The sequence below is a fragment of the Equus quagga genome, chromosome 17, assembly GCF_021613505.1.
Source record: "Equus quagga isolate Etosha38 chromosome 17, UCLA_HA_Equagga_1.0, whole genome shotgun sequence".
In the NCBI taxonomy this organism is placed as follows: domain Eukaryota; kingdom Metazoa; phylum Chordata; class Mammalia; order Perissodactyla; family Equidae; genus Equus; species Equus quagga.
This window is the reverse complement of record NC_060283.1, coordinates 6,490,708-6,509,868: the sequence shown is the minus strand read 5'-3', so window position 1 is coordinate 6,509,868 and position 19,161 is coordinate 6,490,708. Positions and strand designations below refer to the sequence as shown.

At 51.8% G+C, this 19,161-nt stretch overlaps 2 protein-coding genes across 4 annotated transcripts; one reads left to right on the top strand and one right to left on the bottom strand.

The window, feature by feature from the left end:
* Nucleotides 1-105: 105 nt before the first annotated feature.
* On the top strand, nt 106-12,190 carry SNX32 (sorting nexin 32). Of its 3 annotated transcripts, none has more exons than XM_046642976.1 (13): nt 106-562; nt 7,587-7,691; nt 8,066-8,176; nt 8,321-8,442; nt 8,628-8,751; nt 8,907-9,011; nt 9,205-9,310; nt 9,484-9,559; nt 9,791-9,830; nt 10,586-10,672; nt 10,786-10,945; nt 11,037-11,122; nt 11,854-12,190. In XM_046642976.1, the coding sequence occupies exons 1-13, from the start codon at nt 527-529 to the stop codon at nt 12,064-12,066; spliced, it is 1,371 nt and encodes a 456-aa protein (XP_046498932.1). In that variant the 5' UTR covers nt 106-526; the 3' UTR covers nt 12,067-12,190. The 3 variants fall into 3 exon arrangements, with proteins under 3 accessions (XP_046498932.1, XP_046498933.1, XP_046498934.1); XM_046642977.1 differs by lacking the exon at nt 11,854-12,190 and adding an exon at nt 11,431-11,834; XM_046642978.1 differs by lacking the exon at nt 106-562 and having other exon boundaries at nt 7,674-7,691; nt 8,066-8,160.
* Nucleotides 12,191-13,094: 904 nt separating this feature from the next.
* CFL1 (cofilin 1) lies at nt 13,095-17,081 on the bottom strand. The gene is made up of 4 exons (XM_046644894.1): nt 16,925-17,081; nt 14,203-14,510; nt 13,845-13,921; nt 13,095-13,614 (listed from the first exon to the last, which is right to left on the bottom strand). Exons 1-4 carry the CDS (start codon nt 16,925-16,927, stop codon nt 13,502-13,504), a joined length of 501 nt encoding a protein of 166 aa, XP_046500850.1. The 5' UTR covers nt 16,928-17,081; the 3' UTR covers nt 13,095-13,501.
* Nucleotides 17,082-19,161: the final 2,080 nt, after the last annotated feature.

Here is a 19,161-nt window from a genome sequence, read left to right as displayed (position 1 = left end):
CCACCCCACCCTCCCACTCTGCCGGCAGCCCCGCCCACCGCTTGGAGGTTCCAAACTGGGCTGGTGCGCACGCGCAGACCTCGCGAGGCCGTTGGAAGGCGCGACCCGGAGCGGCGGTGGGCGGGAGCAGCCAACTTGCGGGCGGAGGCTGACTCGGCGCGAGACCTCTGCGACCCCAGAGCCCCCGACCCCTGCCCCACGCTGTCCGCTGTTCCTGGCCCTTTCGGTTACTCGCTGCCCCTTAAAAGCTGGAGCCTGGGCACAGGACTGACAGGCGTTGCAGCCAATGGCGTCGCGCACGATAAACCTGGTACCCAATCAAAAGGCGCGGCTGCGAGGGAGCCGGGTGGGAACCACGCCCGACTCCAGGTGACTCCTTGGCAGGGAGGGGAAGGTGTCTCCGTCACCTGATAAGATCCCCACCCGGTCTGCTCATCCGGGCGAGTTAACGGGGACGAAGCTGCGGGAGCGCGCGGGCAGTGGCCAGCTGCGGAATCCTTGTGTGCTGCAGCCGAGAAGGAGAGTGATGGAGGAGCATCAAGAGGCTGGGAAGGAGGGGAAGGTAAAGAAAGGATGCAAACGCTCTCCCAACCTCCACCTCACTCCATGATACCCAGTGATGCCCAATCGGGCAGTAAAGTGTGTGTTCGCGCACACGCGTGAGCTAGAGAGAGGAGAGACCTGAACGAGGGGGTGGCACCTGCATGGGGACTGGTGAGGATGCCAAAGGAGGTAGGGTTTACATTTTTTGCCCTGACAGATGGAAAGGAACCAGTCACTGTCACTCCTCCGCTCCCCAGGACCGACTCATGCTGGCTTGAAGGGGAAGTAGAAGTGGGAAGGATGTTAGGGATTGACTTCACCTTTCCCAAGGTGGGGGGAATCCTGCTCAGCACTAATGGCTTCACTTGTGTATCTGGGTTCATCTAATCATGAGAGCATTCATTCTTCATTCTTTCCTTTTGATTTCATTCAACAAATAGTTATTGAGCATCCTTGCCCCAAGGATGGTTAGGGGCTGGGCACACAGAGGTGCTCACTTTTGGGGGGTCGGAGGCATGTGCATAGTGGTCTTGGCTGAGGATAAGGATGGAGGAGCTGTACTCCAACCTTGAAGTAACACCTCTCTCAAGCAGTTAGCAAGTGGCGCAGGTCAGAGCAGAGATACTAAGGCAGCAGGAAGGAGACAGGACATTTGGGGGCCTACTGCACCAATGAGCCAGATTGCGTTTTCTTGGGGGTGGGGGAGACAGTTGGACAGAGGCAAAGCCTGCCCTGGGGTGTCAGAGAAACCAAGAAGTGAGGAATGGGGTTCAAGTGGAGTTTGGAGAGGTGAGAGGGGCTGAGAGACACAAAGTAAGAACTTTCAATATTTATCTATGTTCATATTCATGATTAAATTAGTTAACATATATAAAATACTTAGGGCAGTGCCTGGCATATAGGAAGAGCAAATATAAGTGTTAGCTATTATATTATTGTTGTTGTTATTGTTACTATTACTGTTATCATATGGGATGCTATGTGTTCTGAAGATGTACTGGGTTATCAAACTGATGGGTGCATCCCCAACCTTTGTAGGTGCCAGACTCTCTGAAAGTCCACTATTAGACCTTGCTCCCTAGAGTAAGCATTGCCTTCTCTAAGAGTCCCCCTCAAATATAGAGAAATGAAAAGAATAATAAGTGGGGCTGGCCCTGTGGCGGAGTGGTTAAGTTCACACGCTCCGCTTCGGTGGCCCAGGGTTTCACCAGATCGAATCCTGGGCTCGGACATGGTACCACTCATCAGGCTATGCTGAGGCAGCGTCCCATGTGCCACAGCTGGAAGGACCCACAGCTAAAATATACACAACTAGGTAATGGGAGGCTTTGGGGAGAAAAAGGAAAAATAAAATCTTTAGAAAAATAATACTAATAAGTGAATATGTAAGTAAAAATATAATAGAGGAGAAAATGAAATGATATAAAATACTTGACTAATCTAACAGAAGGCAAGAAAGAAAGAATAAAGGAACAAGAAACAGATGGGTCAAAGAGAAAACAAAAATCAAGATGGCAGGTTTATAGCCTACGATATCAGTGATTACAATATTATGAATGGACAAAAGACTCCAATTAAAAAACAAACATTTCCGGATTGGACTTTCAAAAGACAACTATTCTGTTAAAAGAGACATGCTTTAAATATAATGACACAGAAAGATTGGGAAAAAAGGATGGAAAAATATACATCATGAACACACCAACCAAAAGAAAGCTGGTGTTGCTCTATTAATTTCAGACAGAGTAGACTGTAAGACAAGAAGCATTACTAGAAATAAAGAGGGACGTCTTACAATGATTAAAGAGTCAATCCAACAGGAAGATAAAAGCCCTAAATTTATATGCGCCTAATAACGCAGCTTCAAAATAAGCAAAGCAAAAGATCACAGAATTAAAAGGAGAAACAGACAAACCCACAATTACAGTTAGAGGTTTAACACAACTCTCTCAATAAGTGTTAGTACAAGCAGACAAAAAAATCAGTAAGGATTTGGAAGATTTAAAATAACATGATTAATCAACTTGATCTAATTGATTTATGTAGAGCTCTATACCCCAAAACTGTAGAAAACACATTCTTTTCAAGTGCACATGAAACATTTACCAAAATACATTATATGTTGGGCTATAAAACAAGTATCAACAAATTTTAAAATATTGAAGTCTGGGCCCGCCTGGTGGCACAGTGGTTAAGTTTGCATGTTCTGCTTAGGCAGCCCGTGGTTCGTCGGTTTGGATCCCAGGTACGGACCTATGCACTGCTTGTCAAGCCATGCTGTGGCAGGCATCTCACATATAAAGTAGAGGAAGATGGGCACGGATGTTAGCTCAGGGCCAGTCTTCCTCAGCAAAAAAAAGAGGATTGGCAGCAGATGTTAGCTCAGGGCTAATATTCCTTGAAAAAAAAATTATTTTGGAAATATGACATATCAAAACTCATGAGATGCAGCTAAAGCAGTGTCCAGAGGGAAATTTATACCTCCAAATGCATATTTTAGAAAAGAAGAAAGGCTGAAAATCAATGATCTAAATTTCAATCTCAAGAAGCTAAAAAAAGAAGAGCAAATTAAACCCCAAGAAAATAAAGGAAGGAAATAATATAGAACAGAAATCAATAAATACAAGATAAATATACAAATAGAGAAAATCAATAATGCCAAAAATAGTTTTTTGAAAATACTAATAAAATTGATAAACCTCTAGCAAGACTGATAAAAGAGAGAGAGAGCAGAAGGGAGACTAAGAGGGAGGAAGGCAGGAAATATTCCCAATATCAGGAATGATAAAGGGGCCATCTCTAGAGATGTTTCAGTCATTAAAAAGATAAGAGTATTTAAGAACGAGTATATGCCAACAAATTAGAGAATTTAGATGAAATGGACAAACTCCTTGAAAAATGCAACTTACCAAACCTGAAACAGAAAGAAGTAGAAAATCTGAGTTGTCTATGCCTATTATAGGAACTAAAGCTGTAATTAGAAACTTTTCCAAAAATACCTCTCTAAGCACAGATAACTTCACATGTGAATTCTTTGAAGCATTAAAGGAAAACTAGAATCATTCTTACATAAATTATTCCAACACCAGAAACAGAGGGCAAAATTCCCACTTATTGTAGGAGGACAACATCACCTTGATACAAAACCCTGTCAAGAGGAGATGGATGATGCGATGGTTGCACAAGTGAATATACGTAATGCCACTTAACTGTACACTTAGAAGTGGTTACGATGGTAAGTTTTATGTTATATATATTTTACCACAAAAAAACAGTCAAGAACATTACAAGAAAAGGAAAGTGCAGTTTAAAATGTCTTGTGAACCCAGATGCAAAAATCACAAACAAAAGATTAAGTTGAATAAGCAATATATAAAAAGATAGTATTTCATGGTGACGGCCTTCTTACAGGAATGCAAGGTGGTTTAACATTTGAAAATCAATCAAAGAAATTCAGCACATATGCGGAATAACAGGAAAATCCATCTGATATCTCAATAAAGGGAGAAAAAAATGATAAAAATCAACACTCTTGTCAAACTAGGCATGGAAGGGAACTTCATTAATCTGATAGAGTACCTAAAAAACACCTTCAGGATTAAATGTTGAATGCGTTCCCTCTGAGATCAGGAACAAGTCAAGTATTTCCTTTATATCACCACTTCTGCATTGTACTGGAGGTCCTAGTGAGTGCAATAAGGCAAGAAAAAGAGATAAAAGGTGTAAAGTTTGGAAAGGAAGAACTAAAAATGTCATTATTTTAGATTATAGGATTGTATATGTAGGAAATCGGAAGATCTATAAACTGTTACAAGTAGTAAGTAAATTTAGCAAGTTTCCTGGACACAAAGTAAATATATAAAAATTGATTGTGTGTTTCTGTATACTAGCAACAAACAATTAGAAGGTGAAATTTTTTTTTAATTTTACTTTTATTTATTTTTTTGAGGAAGATTAGACCTGAGCTAACTACTGCCAATCCTCCTCTTTTTGCTGAGGAAGACCGGCCCTGAGCTAACATCCATGCCCATCTTCCTCTACTCTATATGTAGGACGCCTACCACAGCATGGCTTTTGCCAGGCAGTGCCATGTCTGCACCCGGATCTGAACCGGTGAACCCCGGGCCGCCAAGGAGCAGAACGTGCAAACTTAACTGCTGCACCACCGGGCCGGCCCCAAAGATGAAATTTTTTAAAATATTATTTAAAATAGGAACAAGAACAACAAAAATCATCAAATACCTAGGACTAAATCTAACAAAAGATGTGCAAAATCTCTACAGAGAAAACTACAAAACGTTACTGAAAAGAATTAAAGAAGACCTAAATAATTGGAAAGATATTCCATGTTTATGGGATGGAAGATTCAATATTGTAAAAATATCTATCCTTCCCAAATTGATTTATAGACTCAGTGTAATCTCAATCAAAATCCCAGCGCGTTTTTTTGGGTGGAAACAATCTGATTTGAAAATTTATGCAGAAATGCAAAAGGACCTATAATAGCCAAAATGATTTTGAAAAAGAAAAACAAAGTTAATTCCATCTGATTTCAAGGTTACTTATTAATTACAGTAATCAAGACAGGGTGATATTATCAAAGGTATGGCCATATAGATCAGTGGAACAGAATAGAGAGTAAAGAACTGATCACACTTATGGGGTCAATTGATTTTCTACCAAGGTGTGCCCCAAACAAATCAATAGTGAAAAGATAGTCTTTTTTTTTAACAAATAGTGCTAAAATAACTGGCTATTTATATGGCAAAAAATGAATTATAACCCATGCCATATACTGTATACAAAATGAATTGAAAATGTATAATAGACCTAAATATAAAAGCTAAAACTATTAATTTCTAGAAGAAGAACAAAGATAATATCTTCATGACCCTGAGGTAGGCAAAAGTTTCTCCAAGACTACACAAAAATCCTTAACCATAAAAGACAAGACTGATATATTGAGCTTGTAAAATTATAAGCCATTGGGCCCACCCCGTGGCGGAATGCTTAAGTTCCCACGCTCTGCTTCGGTGGCCCAGGGTTTCGCCGGTTGGAATCCTGGGTGTGGACATGGTACTGCTCCTCAAGCCATGCTGAGGCGGCATCCAACATGCCACAACTAGAAGGACCCACAACTAAAAATATACAACTATGTACCAGGGGCTTTGGGAGAAAAAGGGAAAATAAAATCTTTAAAAAAAAAAAAAGAATCTTAAAAAAAAAATAAGCCAATAAGAGAGTGAACAGCAACCCATAGAGTAGGAGATATTGGCAACACACATAACCAACAAGGGGCTTGTCTCCAGGGTATATAAAGAGTTCCTACAAATCAATAAGAAAAAGATAGTCTGATTTTAAAAAGAGGAGAGCAGAGGAGGAGCAAAAGACTGAAGAGGTGCTTTACAAAAGAAGATATCCAAATGGCCAATAGGTACATCAAATGGTGTTCAACATCATTCCTCACCAGGGAATACGAGTTGAAGCCACAATGTGCTATTACCATACCTCCACCAGTATGGCTAAAATAAAAAGGACTGACAATTCTAAGTATTGACAAGGATGCAGTGCAACTGGAACTTGCATACAATGCTAGGAGGAGTATAAATTGGTCCAACCACCTTGGAAAACTGTTTGGCAATATCTATGAAAGCATTTTAAACACAAGCCCACCTTATGACCAAGCATTTCTCATGCCCAACAGAACTGAGTACTTAGGTCCCTCAAAAGACATATGCAAAAATATTCATGGCAGGGGCTGGCCCGGTGGCACAGAGGTTAAGTTCGCATGTTCCGCTTCAGCAGCCCAGGGATTCACCAGTTTGGATCCCAGGTGTGGACATGGCACCACTTGGTAAGCCACGCTGTGACAGGCGTCCCACATATAAAGTAGAGGAAGATGGGCATGGATGTTAGCTCAGGGCCAGTCTTCCTCAGCAAAAAGAGGAGGATTGGCAGCAGATGTTAGCTCAGACTTAATCTTCCTCAAAAAAAAAATATATATATATATATATATATTCATGGCAGCTTTATTCATAATAGCCCCAAACTTGAAATAATCCAAATGACCACCAACAGTGGAATGGATACATAAGCTCTCTCTCTCTCTCTCTATATATATATATATTCATGTCATGGACTACTACACAGCGATGAAAAAGGACTAGTGCTGCACTCAGCAACAGAGATGGATCTCACTAAGGAACACAGACACAAAAGAGTATAGAGTGTATAGTTGCATTATATGAAGTTCAAGACCAGGTAAAATTAATCAATGTGATAGAAGTCAGAATAGGGGTCCCCAACATGTGCCAAATGTGTGCCACAACCTGTGAGAGGAGAGAGTGAGGCCTCTGGGTGTGGCAGGTGGGCAGGGGACACTTTAAATACTGGTGAGCAATGCTTGAAGGTAGAGTGGCTTTTAAGCCTCTTCCCTTCTTAGGCACGATAGCGGGGACATAGTGGGTGTTTAGTAAATGCTTGTCAAATAGCTCAATGCAAGAACAGACTGGTAGCCTGGTGCCCCACGGATCTTTTCACTTAGAGAAATACACAGCCTTTACTACAAGCCAGTGCCTCTTGGCACTGAAAGTAGTGAATGGAATGTTCTCAGGAGGTGGAAACTTATCCACCTCACTCTAGGCCCTGACGAAAGGGTACCCGAGCTGGGGAAGGGGTGGGCAGGTAGCTGAGAAAGTGCGTGGTGTTTGGAATCCAGAAACTGGGTTCAAATCTGGCCCTGCCACTTTGCAGCTGTGTGATCTCGGACACTTTATTTTGCCTCTCAGGTGGGCTCAGCTTCCACCCCGTAAGATGGGGAGAATTCTGCCTGCTTCAGAGGATGGGAGGGTGGGAAAGTGTTGTGCTAATTGTAAAGCCCTGAGCAGTGACTTACCAGGATCCTTCTGGGGCCAGCCGGTGATGCCGGGGCAGCGGGGAAGCAATGCTGCTGAGGTGGGCTCTGCAGGAGGACCAGAAGCCTCCGGCGAGGATGGGCCCGGGGGCCATGGTCAATCATGTCAGGGACATCCCCTCCCCCACAGCCCTCCTCCACAGCAGTGGACCTGCACGGGGACGGCTCCTTACAGGTGGAGATCTCTGACGCCGTGAGCGAGCGTGACAAGGTGAAATTCACCGTTCAAACCAAGGTGAGGCTGCAGGGGGCACAGGGCGGTTTGGAGGGCTGCCGCTGCAGGTTTCAAGAGCTTCCCTCAGCCTCTGCTCACCTGGGGGTGGTGGGCAGATGCCCGCGTAGCCTTTGGGCCCTGTTCCCCAACTTGGCTCCTGCCCCCTGCCCCTCTGAGAAAGCAGGCATCTTGTCTCTGATCGCCTTTGCCTAAGGCCCCGTGTCCTAACCATCCCCTGGCCCCCATCCTGAGTGACATCATGGACACTGGAGTCCCAACTTGGACCTGACCTGGCATATGGATTGGGGAGGCCTAAAAGTGGGTGCCTGGGAAGCTTGATGGGTGCAGGGTTTGTGGAGGGGAGGAGAGACCTGAGATGGGCTTCCCGCTTCCAGAGCTGCCTCCCTCACTTCGCCCAGACCGAGTTCTCAGTCGTGCGGCAGCACGAGGAGTTCATTTGGCTACATGATGCCTACGTGGAAAAGGAGGAGTACGCCGGCCTCATCGTGAGGAGGGGCCGGGCGGGCTGGGGCTGCAAGGGGCAGGCCTGGGTGCTTGGGTGAGGACGGAAGGCCGGGCCAGGCTTCCAGGTGCAGGTGATGGCCTTCTCAGCAATGAGAGGCTTCTCAGCTCTGTCCTCCTTTGAGCAGATCCCCCCAGCCCCTCCAAGGCCAGACTTTGAAGCTTCGAGAGAAAAGCTGCAGAAGCTGGGTGAGGGGGACAGCTCCATCACACGGGAAGAGTTTGCCAAAATGAAGCAGGAGCTAGAAGCGTGAGTGCCACCTCCTTTCCTTGTCTATGACAAAGCCCCAGCCTCTCCTGTGAGCCCCAAGATTTCTCTCATTATCCCCTATGGATTTTAGGGACTCTGACCTCTGACCCCAGGGCTGCCACAGGAAAGGGGGCTGGATGATCAGAGCCAAGGAGGGCCCTCGAGCTGCCTGCCATTCTATGCAGGGAGTACCTGGCTATCTTTAAGAAGACAGTTGCGATGCACGAAGTCTTTCTGCAGCGCCTGGCAGCCCACCCCACCCTGCGTCGAGACCACAATTTCTTTGTCTTTTTGGAATATGGCCAGGATGTGAGCTGGACCAGGGCTGGGGTCAACCCCGGGGGTGGGGGCAGGGCTCTAGATGGGCTCAAGCCTCTGTCTCATCAGCTTGTCGAGTGGCATGTGCCTGGGGTAGGCGGTGCACATGCCTACCCAACATCACACCCTCCCCACCTGTGTCTCAGCTGAGTGTCCGAGGAAAGAACCGGAAGGAGCTCCTTGGGGGCTTTCTGAGGAATATCGTGAAGTCTGCAGATGAAGCCCTCATCACTGGCATGTCAGGGCTCAAGGTGAGCCTTGAGGTCCCTCTCTGGATTCAACCCAGGGTCTCAAGTTCACAGCAAAGATTGAGGCCCAGGATGGCTGCGGGAGGGAAGCCCCTGGGGGGGCCTGGCCTCGAGGGAGATTGTGCCACCCATGGGCGTTCGTGGCTGCCATGCTCCTGGTGACTGGGCATAAGTGGGTCCTGTCTGGCTCCCTTAGGAGGTGGATGACTTCTTTGAGCATGAGAGGACCTTCCTGCTGGAGTACCACACCCGCATCAGGGATGCCTGCCTGCGGGCAGACCGAGTCATGCACTCCCACAAGTGTATGCAGAGTCCCAGGGGCCCTGGATTCCCTGCCCCCTCTCCCCAGCGGTCCTACTCCCCATGGGAGAGAAGAGAGCAGGGACTGCCCTGTGTCTGTCCATGGCCACAAACACCAGGGGTGGGGCTTGACCTGCAAACCAAGGGGCTCTGATGGAGGGCTGTTCCCCAACAGGCCTGGCAGATGACTATATCCCGATCTCGGCTGCACTGAGCAGTCTGGGAACACAGGAAGTCAACCAACTAAAGACGTGAGGACTCCCACTTGCCCCTCCTGCCATCTATGCCTGTAATACCATATCTGCCCATGAGGGATCACTGTAGAAGCCTGCTATCAGCTCTAGATGGGAGGTGCAGAAGCTCCTTCTGGGATTTGGGAGAGAGAGACGAGTGGGTGATTTCCCCAAGCTGGGGGCTAATGGGAGGCAGGCTTCAAGCACCCCCCTAAGCCCCCTGCCCTAACTCTTCCTGCTGCCTCCTAGGAGCTTCCTCAAATTGGCAGAGCTCTTTGAACGACTAAGGGTGAGTATTACCTTCTGTGTTGAAAGGCCACCCAATGATCCTTCACAGGGAAGAGTCTTGGGAGAGGGCGTAGCTCCAGGACCATTTTGGAATGTTCAGTGATAATTTGGGCCCAGTGACACCCTGGACTCACCCTCCAGACTAGTTTAAAAGAGGTGGAGCAGAGACAGGGATCCAGCCTTATGTGTGTGTGTGGTGATGTGGGAGTGGGTAGGAACCGGGCTTGGAGAGGCACTTACAAGGATGTGCCACGTGCCTCTGGCAGCTAAACTGTGCTGCCAGCCTCCTGCCCCAGATGCACACTTCCTCAACTCTTCTCCAATAAAGTCAGCGGAGTGTGTCAATCTTCCTAAAACGTCTGTTGAACCACATCTCATCTCTGCTCAAGGCCCCTCTGTGACCCGCCCCTTCCAGAAAGTGTCCAAGACACAAAGCCCAAAGTCCTCAGCTTACATTTTAGGCCTTTTGTAATCTGGCTACTGCTGTCCAAGTGCCCCCACTGAACTTAGGGTTCCCTGAACACACACCAGGCTTGCAAACCTGAAAACCTTTGTCTATTGTCTGACTCCTATTCAACCCCCAAGATCCACATCAGACGCCACCTCCTCTGAAGCCTTCTCTGACCTGCTCCCCTGAAAATCAGGCTTCACCTAGAGTAGTTACCAAGTGACTCTGCTGGGTGAGCAGCAGCCCCCCAGCCCCTAGCTTCCCCTCTGCAAGCTCCCTCCTCAGACCTCCCCCCTTTCCTGATTCAGAAGCTGGAGGGCCGCATGGCCTCTGACGAGGACCTGAAGCTGTCGGACATGCTAAGGTACTACATGCGAGACTCGCAGGCAGCCAAGGTGAGAGGTGGCCCCAAGATCTCAAGGCTAGACGCCAGTGGGACTGGAGCAACTGGCGAGGGCAGGCTGGCGAGGGCTGCTGCTAAGTGATCTTGTGCCCCTGCTGGCCCCAGGACCTGCTGTACCGGCGGCTGCGGGCACTGGCTGACTATGAGAACGCCAACAAGGCGCTGGACAAGGCGCGCACCAGGAACCGGGAGGTGCGGACCGCCGAGAGCCACCAGCAACTGTGCTGCCAGCGCTTTGAACGCCTCTCCGATTCAGCCAAGCAGGGTAAGCCCTACAGCCCTGGAGCCCCTGCCACTGGGCTACCTACCCTGCCAAGGCTCCCAAGGCTCCCACTCCTCTCCCCTCTCCTCTCCAGAGCTCATGGACTTCAAGTCCCGCCGTGTCTCCTCTTTCCGCAAGAACCTCATCGAGTTGGCGGAGCTGGAGCTCAAACATGCCAAGGTGAGCCCTCCCGCCTCACTGAGCCCTCTTGCTGCCCCCGACCCCCAGGCCTGCAGATTCTTAGCTACTGTGTGTTGGGGGTAAGGGGAAAGGCAGCTGTGAGCAGCCCCAGCTGAAGTTCAGGGCCGCGTTTCCCCGTCTCGGCCAGAACCCTTCCCTTTTCCCCATCAGCAGTAAGCCCTCAGATGGCAACTGTTATTGCTGAGGACAGGGATGTGCGTGGGGAAGAGACCCGAGTTCTGAGGTACAGGAAGAGCAGCACCCTGTCTCAGGGAGCAGGGGACATCAAGGACTTCTCTCCTCTACAGGCCAGCACACTGCTTCTCCGGAACACCCTTGTTGCCCTCAAGGGGGAGCCTTAGAGCAGCCAGAGCCTGCGCTGGGACCTCTAGTGACAAAGTCCCCCAGACCTCCCACCCTAACAAGATGCCTCCTTCCCCACCACAGCAGCCACTGTCCATGCCCCGTGACCCCCCAGGGCAAGCCCAAGCCCAAGCCCCAGCCCCACCCAAAGGTGCCAGGCCCTGCAAGAGGGAGATAGGGCAGCATGGGCACCATACTTGGCCACATGTAAACAGAGCCCCAATGGGGGAGCCCAGGGGCCCTGACCTCCCTCCCCACGAGGCTGAGGGGCGGCCCTCTGGTCCCTGAGTTCATTTGTCCCCAGCCTGTTCACAAATAAAGCACCTGATTTTATAGCGAGTAAGTCTGCTTGTCCTTACTTCCCACAGCTCCAAGGTCCACCAGGCACACCCTGTCAGGGTGCTATGGAGACCAGATCCTGGGGCAACAAAGGAGGCACCCTTGCAGCATCCTTGGCCATTTTCCAGTGCCAGCAGGCTCTCCATGGGAAGGTGCAAGACCCAGAACTTGGAACCCAGGAGCAGTCTTCAAGGCGTGCCACAACCCCCATAAACCCTGGTACAGACCCCACACAAGGCTGATCACAAATCCTCTACACCCATTTCCTAACCAGTAAAATGGAACTACCCTGTCCTGCCTCCCTCTCAGATACTGCCAAGCTCCAAGGAACTAAGGAACCAGCTCTAATTCCAGAAGGCTTTTGTAGTTCAGTTGACTGGGGGGGGTGGGGGGGGGGGTTAATAAATCCTGCCTACCCTAGAATGAGACTTCTAGGCAGCTGCTCGGCAGCTGAAAGCCCAAAGTACTAACTGGAGTGTCCAAAGCAGTGCTGGCAAAAGGCTCAGGCCCCAGCCAACACCCTCTTGGTTAAACACAGGGAGGTGGAGGCCAAGACACCTGGGTCTGAAGTCCTGGGCTCCACCTGGTTGGCCCCACCCTGGACTCCAGCCACATGTGCAGAAGGCCAAAGGCTCAACTTAGCTTCTGATTCACAGCAGCCACTGGACCTGGCCCTCATAAATGAGTCAGCCATCCAGGAAAAAAGGCAGAAAAGACCACAGAGAACCTGGAAGGTGGAAAAAGTAGCTCAGGGCGCAATCTGTGACTTGCAACCTCACAGCCCACATTGGGCAGGACTGAGCAGGGAATCAGAAAATGGGCCTCACTGCCGTGCTGCCCACTTGGGTCAAGGCTACAGAAGAAAGCAGTTCAGCCAGGAAGTCCCTTCTGCTCGCAGGCCCCCTGAAGCCAGCAGCAGATGCCCCGGCTCAGCCACCTCCTATACAGCCAGTCTGGGGCCAACTGTGGCACCACCTGTAGAATCTAAGAGTGGCAGCTGTCAGAAGGGAGGCTCGACCAGTCCCTGGGGCCAGATGAGGGTGTAGGGCTGGCTGGAGGCAGGGTACAGAAAAGATGCTGCTCATTCTCCCAGCCTACCTCCCCTGCAAGGTCCCCAACCCTGAAACAAACGTCTCATTAGTGAGCCTTTTTATGGTTGTGTGTGTTTTTCTTTTTTTTAATTGAAGGTCCCTTACTGGTCCTGCTTCCACGAGCGGCCACGACCAGGGGAAAAGGGGAGGGGAACCAGGCGGCGCAGGGAGGGGTCATCTCCACAACATTCCATTTATACACAGAACTAAACAGACAAGCACAGAGTCACTATTGCGGTTAGAAGTTGGCAGCATGGGAATGGGGAGGAACAGGTGGGAAACTGGGGTGTCGTTAAAAAAAATACAGGCCCCCCCCAAACTGGGGTGCCCAGGGGGAACTTGGTCTGCTTCAACCCAAGAGGAATCAGAAGATCAAAAGCAGTTTGGGAAGGCCAGAACCGTCAGGAATGGAGGAGGAAGAAGGTCCAGGGGGCGGGGGGGCTGTTTGGCAACTGGGGTGAAGGGATTGCCCTCCCCCTGCTGGGATCCCCCAAGCCCCTCCGGTCTGGCAGGAAGGGGGCAGCCTGCAACCCCTGTGGGCAGGTCTGGGGCTGCCAGATGCTCCAGGCAGGGGGCTGGAGGGGGCTCACAAAGGCTTGCCCTCCAGGGAGATGACGGCGCTGCCCCCCAGCTTCTCTGCCAGAGTGCAACGGTCCTTGACCTCCTCGTAGCAGTTTGCTTGTAATTCATGCTTGATCCCTGTGGGGAAAAAGAGGGGGCATCTGTGAGCAGGAAGCACTGGGGTCGGGGGGGTGGGGGGGGAGTCTGTGGCTGGGAAGGAGCCAATCAGAACAGATGGAAGGGACAAGGTTACCTTCCAGCAGGCAAGGAAGAAGAGGGAGGGGGCCTCCTCTGCCAGGCCATTCACCCCACCCTGCAGCCAAGGCCTAAGCAAAAAGACATGTGGCACCACCAATGCTGGCCCTTACCCGTCAGCTTCTTCTTGATGGCGTCCTTGGAGCTGGCGTAGATCATTTTGCTCTTAAGGGGTGCAGATTCAGGGGCCCTGGAGGAAAACACAGGCAGACAACTTGCAGCAAAGCCCCCTCCTCCAAGTCTAGCACGTGCCCTCAGGCAAGAGATGCCTTCCAGAAACTCCTGAGCTGGCCTCTAGCATTCAAGTTTCTATCAAGTTCCTCATTGACAAGTGTTTTGTTACAACACCCTCCCCGCCCCCCCCAAACACAGCTCTGGGTAACCAGGAGCCACAGATGTTCTCATCCTGAGAAAGGGGGGTGGGGCAGAGCTAAGGCAGGTGACAGAAGAAATGCCTGCACAGGAACTCACCAGAAGATAAACACCAGGTCCTCCTTCTTGCTCTCCTTGGTCTCGTAGGTTGCGTCATAGAGGGCGTAGCGGCAGTCCTTGTCTGGCAGCATCTTGACAAAGGTGGCGTAGGGGTCGTCTACGGTCTGGCCCACATCACCTACCAGGATCTCCTTGCCCTCCTCGAGGATGATGTTCTTCTTGTCCTCGCTCAGGCAGAAGAGCACTGCCTTCTTGCGCTTCTTTACCTCCTCTGGTGTTGACGACTTACGCACCTTCATGTCATTGAACACTTTGATGACGCCATCAGAGACAGCCACACCAGAGGCCTGGGGGACAAGCCACACACAGACACACCTCATAAGGAAAAGGTTTCTGGGACTCTGCCTGATAGTCCCTCCTTTGCTATCTTAGGAGATCCATCTGGATGCCAACACGCACAGTCCACAGCTCCAAGAGATCATTAATCCCCTTTCCAAGGCAAGAATCACTATTTTCCCAAGCAAACCAAGGTGTCAAAGGACCACCTAGGACATGACCCTAGAGTGGCAGCCACAGAAGAGACCTCCGGTGATCTAACTCAACACCATTCCTGCCCACCCCATTTTACAGGCTAGAAATGGAACACTTGTGAGAAGCAGACCCTTGCCTCACATGTGATCCCAGAATTAAAAGAATCCACAGGGTACCAGACTCATTCCCTTAACTTTGTGGATAAAAATCAATCTTGGAGGCTGGCCCTGTGGCCGAGTGGTTAAGTTCTTGCGCTCTGCTGCAGGCAGGCGGCCCAGTGTTTCGTTGGTTCGAATCCTGGGCGCGGACATGGCACTGCTCATCAAGCCACGCTGAGGCAGCGTCCCACATGCCACAACTAGAAGGACCCACAACGAAGAATATACAACTATGTACTGGGGGGCTTTGGGGAGAAAAAAGGAAAAAAAATAAAATCTTTAAAAAAATAAAATAAAAGTCAATCTTAACTTTTTGGATAAAAATACTGACCCAGAACTTTACAGACATTAAATCAAAACCCATACACCCAAATCATAGTCATCTCTCCTGGAAAGAGACAACCGGGACCCAACAGTGCTGGATGGGACACCAATATGCTCAACAGTTCTAGCAAGTCCATCACGACCGCTCAATGCAGTTATTACAGAAACTATCCTCTTCTCCGCTGGGGTCTTCCTCAACCAAGGAACCATAACCCCTAATTAAGGCTCGACTAGACAACTCCCTGTCCTCCGGGAAAAGTGCAGGCCCCAAAAGTGGCTGACACACGTTATCAGACCAAACTCAAGTGCCCACAGTCCTTGAGAGTTCTTTTTTTTTTCTTATTTGAGGAAGATTAGCTCTGAGCTAACTGCTGCCAATCCTCCTCTTTTTGCTGAGGAAGACAGGCCCTGAGCTAACATCCGTGCCCATCTTTCCCTTCTTTATACGTGGGACGCCTACCACAGCATGGCTTGCGAATTGGTGCCATGTCCACACCCGGGATCGGAACCGGTGAACGCCGGGCCGCCGAAGCAGAACGTGCGAACTTAACCGCTGCACCACCGGGCGGGTCCCTTGAGAGTTCTTTAAACTTCTACCCTGGGTCGTGTTGGGGGACACCTAGCCAGGAGAGGGAGCGACCATCCACGAAAACAGCGGCCGCGTCCCCCCTCCCGGAACTGCAGAGGAAGCCGGCCACGTGACACCGCCGCTTCCGGAGTGGGCGGGGAAAGGCGATCTGCTAGGCCTGGCCCCCTGGGCGAAAGAAACTCGTACCCGGAGGCAGCGGCACCTCCAAGGCCTCAACTCCAAAGAATAGCCTTCCCCGACCGGCTTTTTGGCCCCTCGGCTGCGGGCCGGAGCCTGGGCAAGTTACACAACCTTCGCCTCTCGCAGCCCTCGGGCCCGACACAGAAGGCGGGGTGGTTTCCGGGCGGTGCCCGCCTGGGTCACTTCCCTAAACTCGGCTCCACCCTCAGACCCCATCCGGGAAAGCCGCCGACCCCGCTCGGCCAGGGCTTCGGGCCCAGCGGCCAGACCGGAGTGGTGCGCACGCGCCGGCCGACGGCGCCGTTCCGGCCCGCGCCGGGGGCAGAAGGCGGAGAAGGCAGCTTGCTTCGTGGGGGCCGTGGCCTCGGCGGTGTCCGCTCCGTGCCGCGCGGTGCAAACTCCTAATCCCAGGCGCCTGCGCTCGGACCCCGCCGCCCCCGCCCTTCCCGGGCGCAGACATCTCTGCCACCTGCTCTCGACACAGAGCCGCCTGCCGAGGGAGGGTGACGCGGAGACAGGAACAGCCCTTGGGTGGGGCGCGCGCGACAAGACCAATCGCGCGCTTTTCCTTCGCCGCCCCCGGGCCCGGTTTGGATGCCGCGTGCTCCCGTCGAGCGCGCGCCCCCGTGAACCAACTCGCTTCGGCCCCGCCGCGGCGCGCGACACAGGCAGCACCGCGAGGGGCAGGCGCGCGCGCGCCTCGGACCCCTCCCCCACGGCCCGTGACCGCGCGGGCGCACCAGCGAGTGGGGGAGGGGAAGGGAGTCCAGGGGGCGCGCGAGCGACGTCCGAGCCGGACCTCACGGCGCCCGCGGGCGCGCACGCGCGTCCTGGCACCGCCCGCCCCTCAGCACGAGACCCTCATCCCGCCCGGGGCGCTGGGGGAGGGGGTGCCGACGTCGCTCGCCTGCTCCCTCCCGCGCGTGCAGACGACCGACTCGCAGCCGCCTCCCTTCAGGTGCCGCGACCTGCCGCTCACCATGTTTCCGGAAGCGAAAAGGAGATAGCACGGACAGGCAGAAAGGACGAGAGCGGCTGCAGCTGCTGCCGGAATCCGACTGAACGCGGCCTCTCCCGGCCCCTTCCGTTTAGTATGAGCCGCACAATGAGGGGCGGGGCGGGCTTCCGGCGCTCCCCGCGTGGGCCGACGGGAACTGAAGTCCGAGGGTCCTGCGCCGTCCTCAGGCTCGCTGGGTAATAGAGTCTTTTTAGTTAGCGGGCCTCTGAGCGCCACATTGCGTGCCGGGAAATGTAGTCCGCATCAGCCGAGAGGGGCGGGGCTATGGCATGAAGAGCGCACCCATTGGTCGAATTTTCCAGGAAACGCTCTGAGCTGAGCAAAGGCCGCCGAGCTGGATAGTGTGACCCGAAAATGAGCCCTGACTTCACGGCTCTTTACCCCATAGCGAAAGAGTTTTCCTAAGATCTATCTTGGCAGTTTCTGGTTCCCTGGGTCTGAAAATGTCGAATGAGTTAATATTTTGTTTTTCTGAATTCAAGCAACTATTCATTGGCCTGGAATCCAGTCCTAGAACAAGGAGAATCGCAAGTATAATGCCCCTTCAATCCAATATTCACCGAGCACCCTCCATGTGCAAAGCCACTCTTGTCTCCTGAGAAAAAGCCATATGCAACGTCAATAAAATAAGAATAAGAGAAAAAAGCACAAGGGAAGGGCTACGAGGAAATCTTTGAAAATAGAGCTTTGCCCTTGTTTTAAAGATGTTTGGCATATTCACGAGACAATGAGGAAGGGCAGAGGTTTGTGCATTCAGTTCAAGGATTATACGCTTTTTACTTGACAGTGAGAAGAGGAAATAGATATTAAACCAGACTTAAATCTCGTTCTCTAGTTCATAGCCAGGCACGTGTTAAATTTAATACCCTCACAAAGTGAGACACAAGCTATGTGGGAGGATAAGCTTCAAAAAAATAAGCTGAGGTGGGGGACTCCGGGAAGATTTCGTTGACCTCGAACAATGACCATGGCCTCACACCCCGCAGGAAGAGAAGACAGGGTCGCAAACAAGGGAACCGGGGGCATTGATCCCATAAGCGGAATAAAGGGTACAAATGAAGAGCTGAAAGCCGGGTCTTCACCACCTGGGGAGCGATCCCCGGGAGTAGGGCACCTCGCAGAGCATGCTGGGGGTTGTAGTTGGGGACATGCCGCCGCACCGCCCACCAACAGAGCTCCCAAGAGCCCCAGGTGGAGGCCGCAGCTCGACCCCCGCTTCCCGCAAGCGACCCTGACAGAAGAGGCTGGCTCCACCGTTTTCGAGCCTCGGGGTTTCCAAGAGCAACGAGAAGGGGAGGAGGACTTCGCAGTTACCCTGGAGACGCGCTCTCGCCCGCCCCTAGCCGCGGGATGCCCTAGATGTCCTTATTAGGACAAGAGACTAGAGGGGGCGGGGCCAGCCCAAACGCCGGCTGGAGGCTCCTTATAAGGCAGCGTCGGGCGGGAGGCGGGAGTTCGGAGCTGGCTGGGGGGTGCGGGATCGCGGCTAGGTGGAGTCTGAAGGGGCGGGCCTGGAGCTCCGGCGCCCGCCTCTCCGCTTCTCGAAGGCCCCAGACAAGCACCTCGCGACTTCTCGTATAACAGCTGGGGGTTGCTCCAACGCCCTTGAGACCCTCGTGTCCCTCAACCTGAGACCCCTTTGCATAGTTTCCATTTTAAATGTCCCAGAGGGTCCCTCACCCCCAATGAGCTACAAAAACGGCGAAGTGTTCTCCCCTTCCACTCTTGTCTGGGCTTCTTACACCCAGCCTGCTCCCCCGAATCCAACCACGTGCCCATCTCAGCCTCCCCCCACCTGCCCTGATGCCCAGCACCTATTTGTACCCCCTTCTACTTGTCTTCTGTCCCTCCCTCCCCCTCCCCCCTCGCCGTCCTCCTAGCTTCGGTCTTCCCTGCACGTCCCCGACTTTGCGCCCCTCCCCCAGTGCCCAGTGGTGCCCCGCCCCACCCTTCCCCACCCAGCTCGGGACACCATTTCCTCGGAGGGTCCTCCAGCTCCTCCTGTGTTACCTTTGTGTCTTTATCCCCTGTACCCTATCCTAGATGTCCCTCCTGCACAGGTACCTGCAGCCACTTTCCTCCCACCCCCCACCTCTCAGGCTCTTCACAACCCCAGTCTTCCTCTAGCCTTCTCCGCAAGGGTGAGGCAGAAACTGACAGCCTCAGGTTACTTGGCTAAGCACCGCCCCAGCCAGCCC

Bases quoted from the DNA above. Each gene is read 5' to 3' on its own strand.
- SNX32 (XM_046642976.1), top strand. From the start codon at position 527: ATGGAGGAGCATCAAGAGGCTGGGAAGGAGGGGAAG. The intron at 563-7,586 runs GTAAAGAAAGGA...CCTCCCCCACAG, and splicing joins AGGCTGGGAAGGAGGGGAAG to CCCTCCTCCACAGCAGTGGA. The intron at 9,012-9,204 runs GTGAGCCTTGAG...TGGCTCCCTTAG, and splicing joins CTGGCATGTCAGGGCTCAAG to GAGGTGGATGACTTCTTTGA.
- CFL1 (XM_046644894.1), bottom strand. The intron at 13,922-14,202 runs GTGAGTTCCTGT...GTTTTCCTCCAG, and splicing joins GACCTGGTGTTTATCTTCTG to GGCCCCTGAATCTGCACCCC. The intron at 13,615-13,844 runs GTAAGGGCCAGC...TTTTCCCCACAG, and splicing joins CATCAAGAAGAAGCTGACGG to GGATCAAGCATGAATTACAA.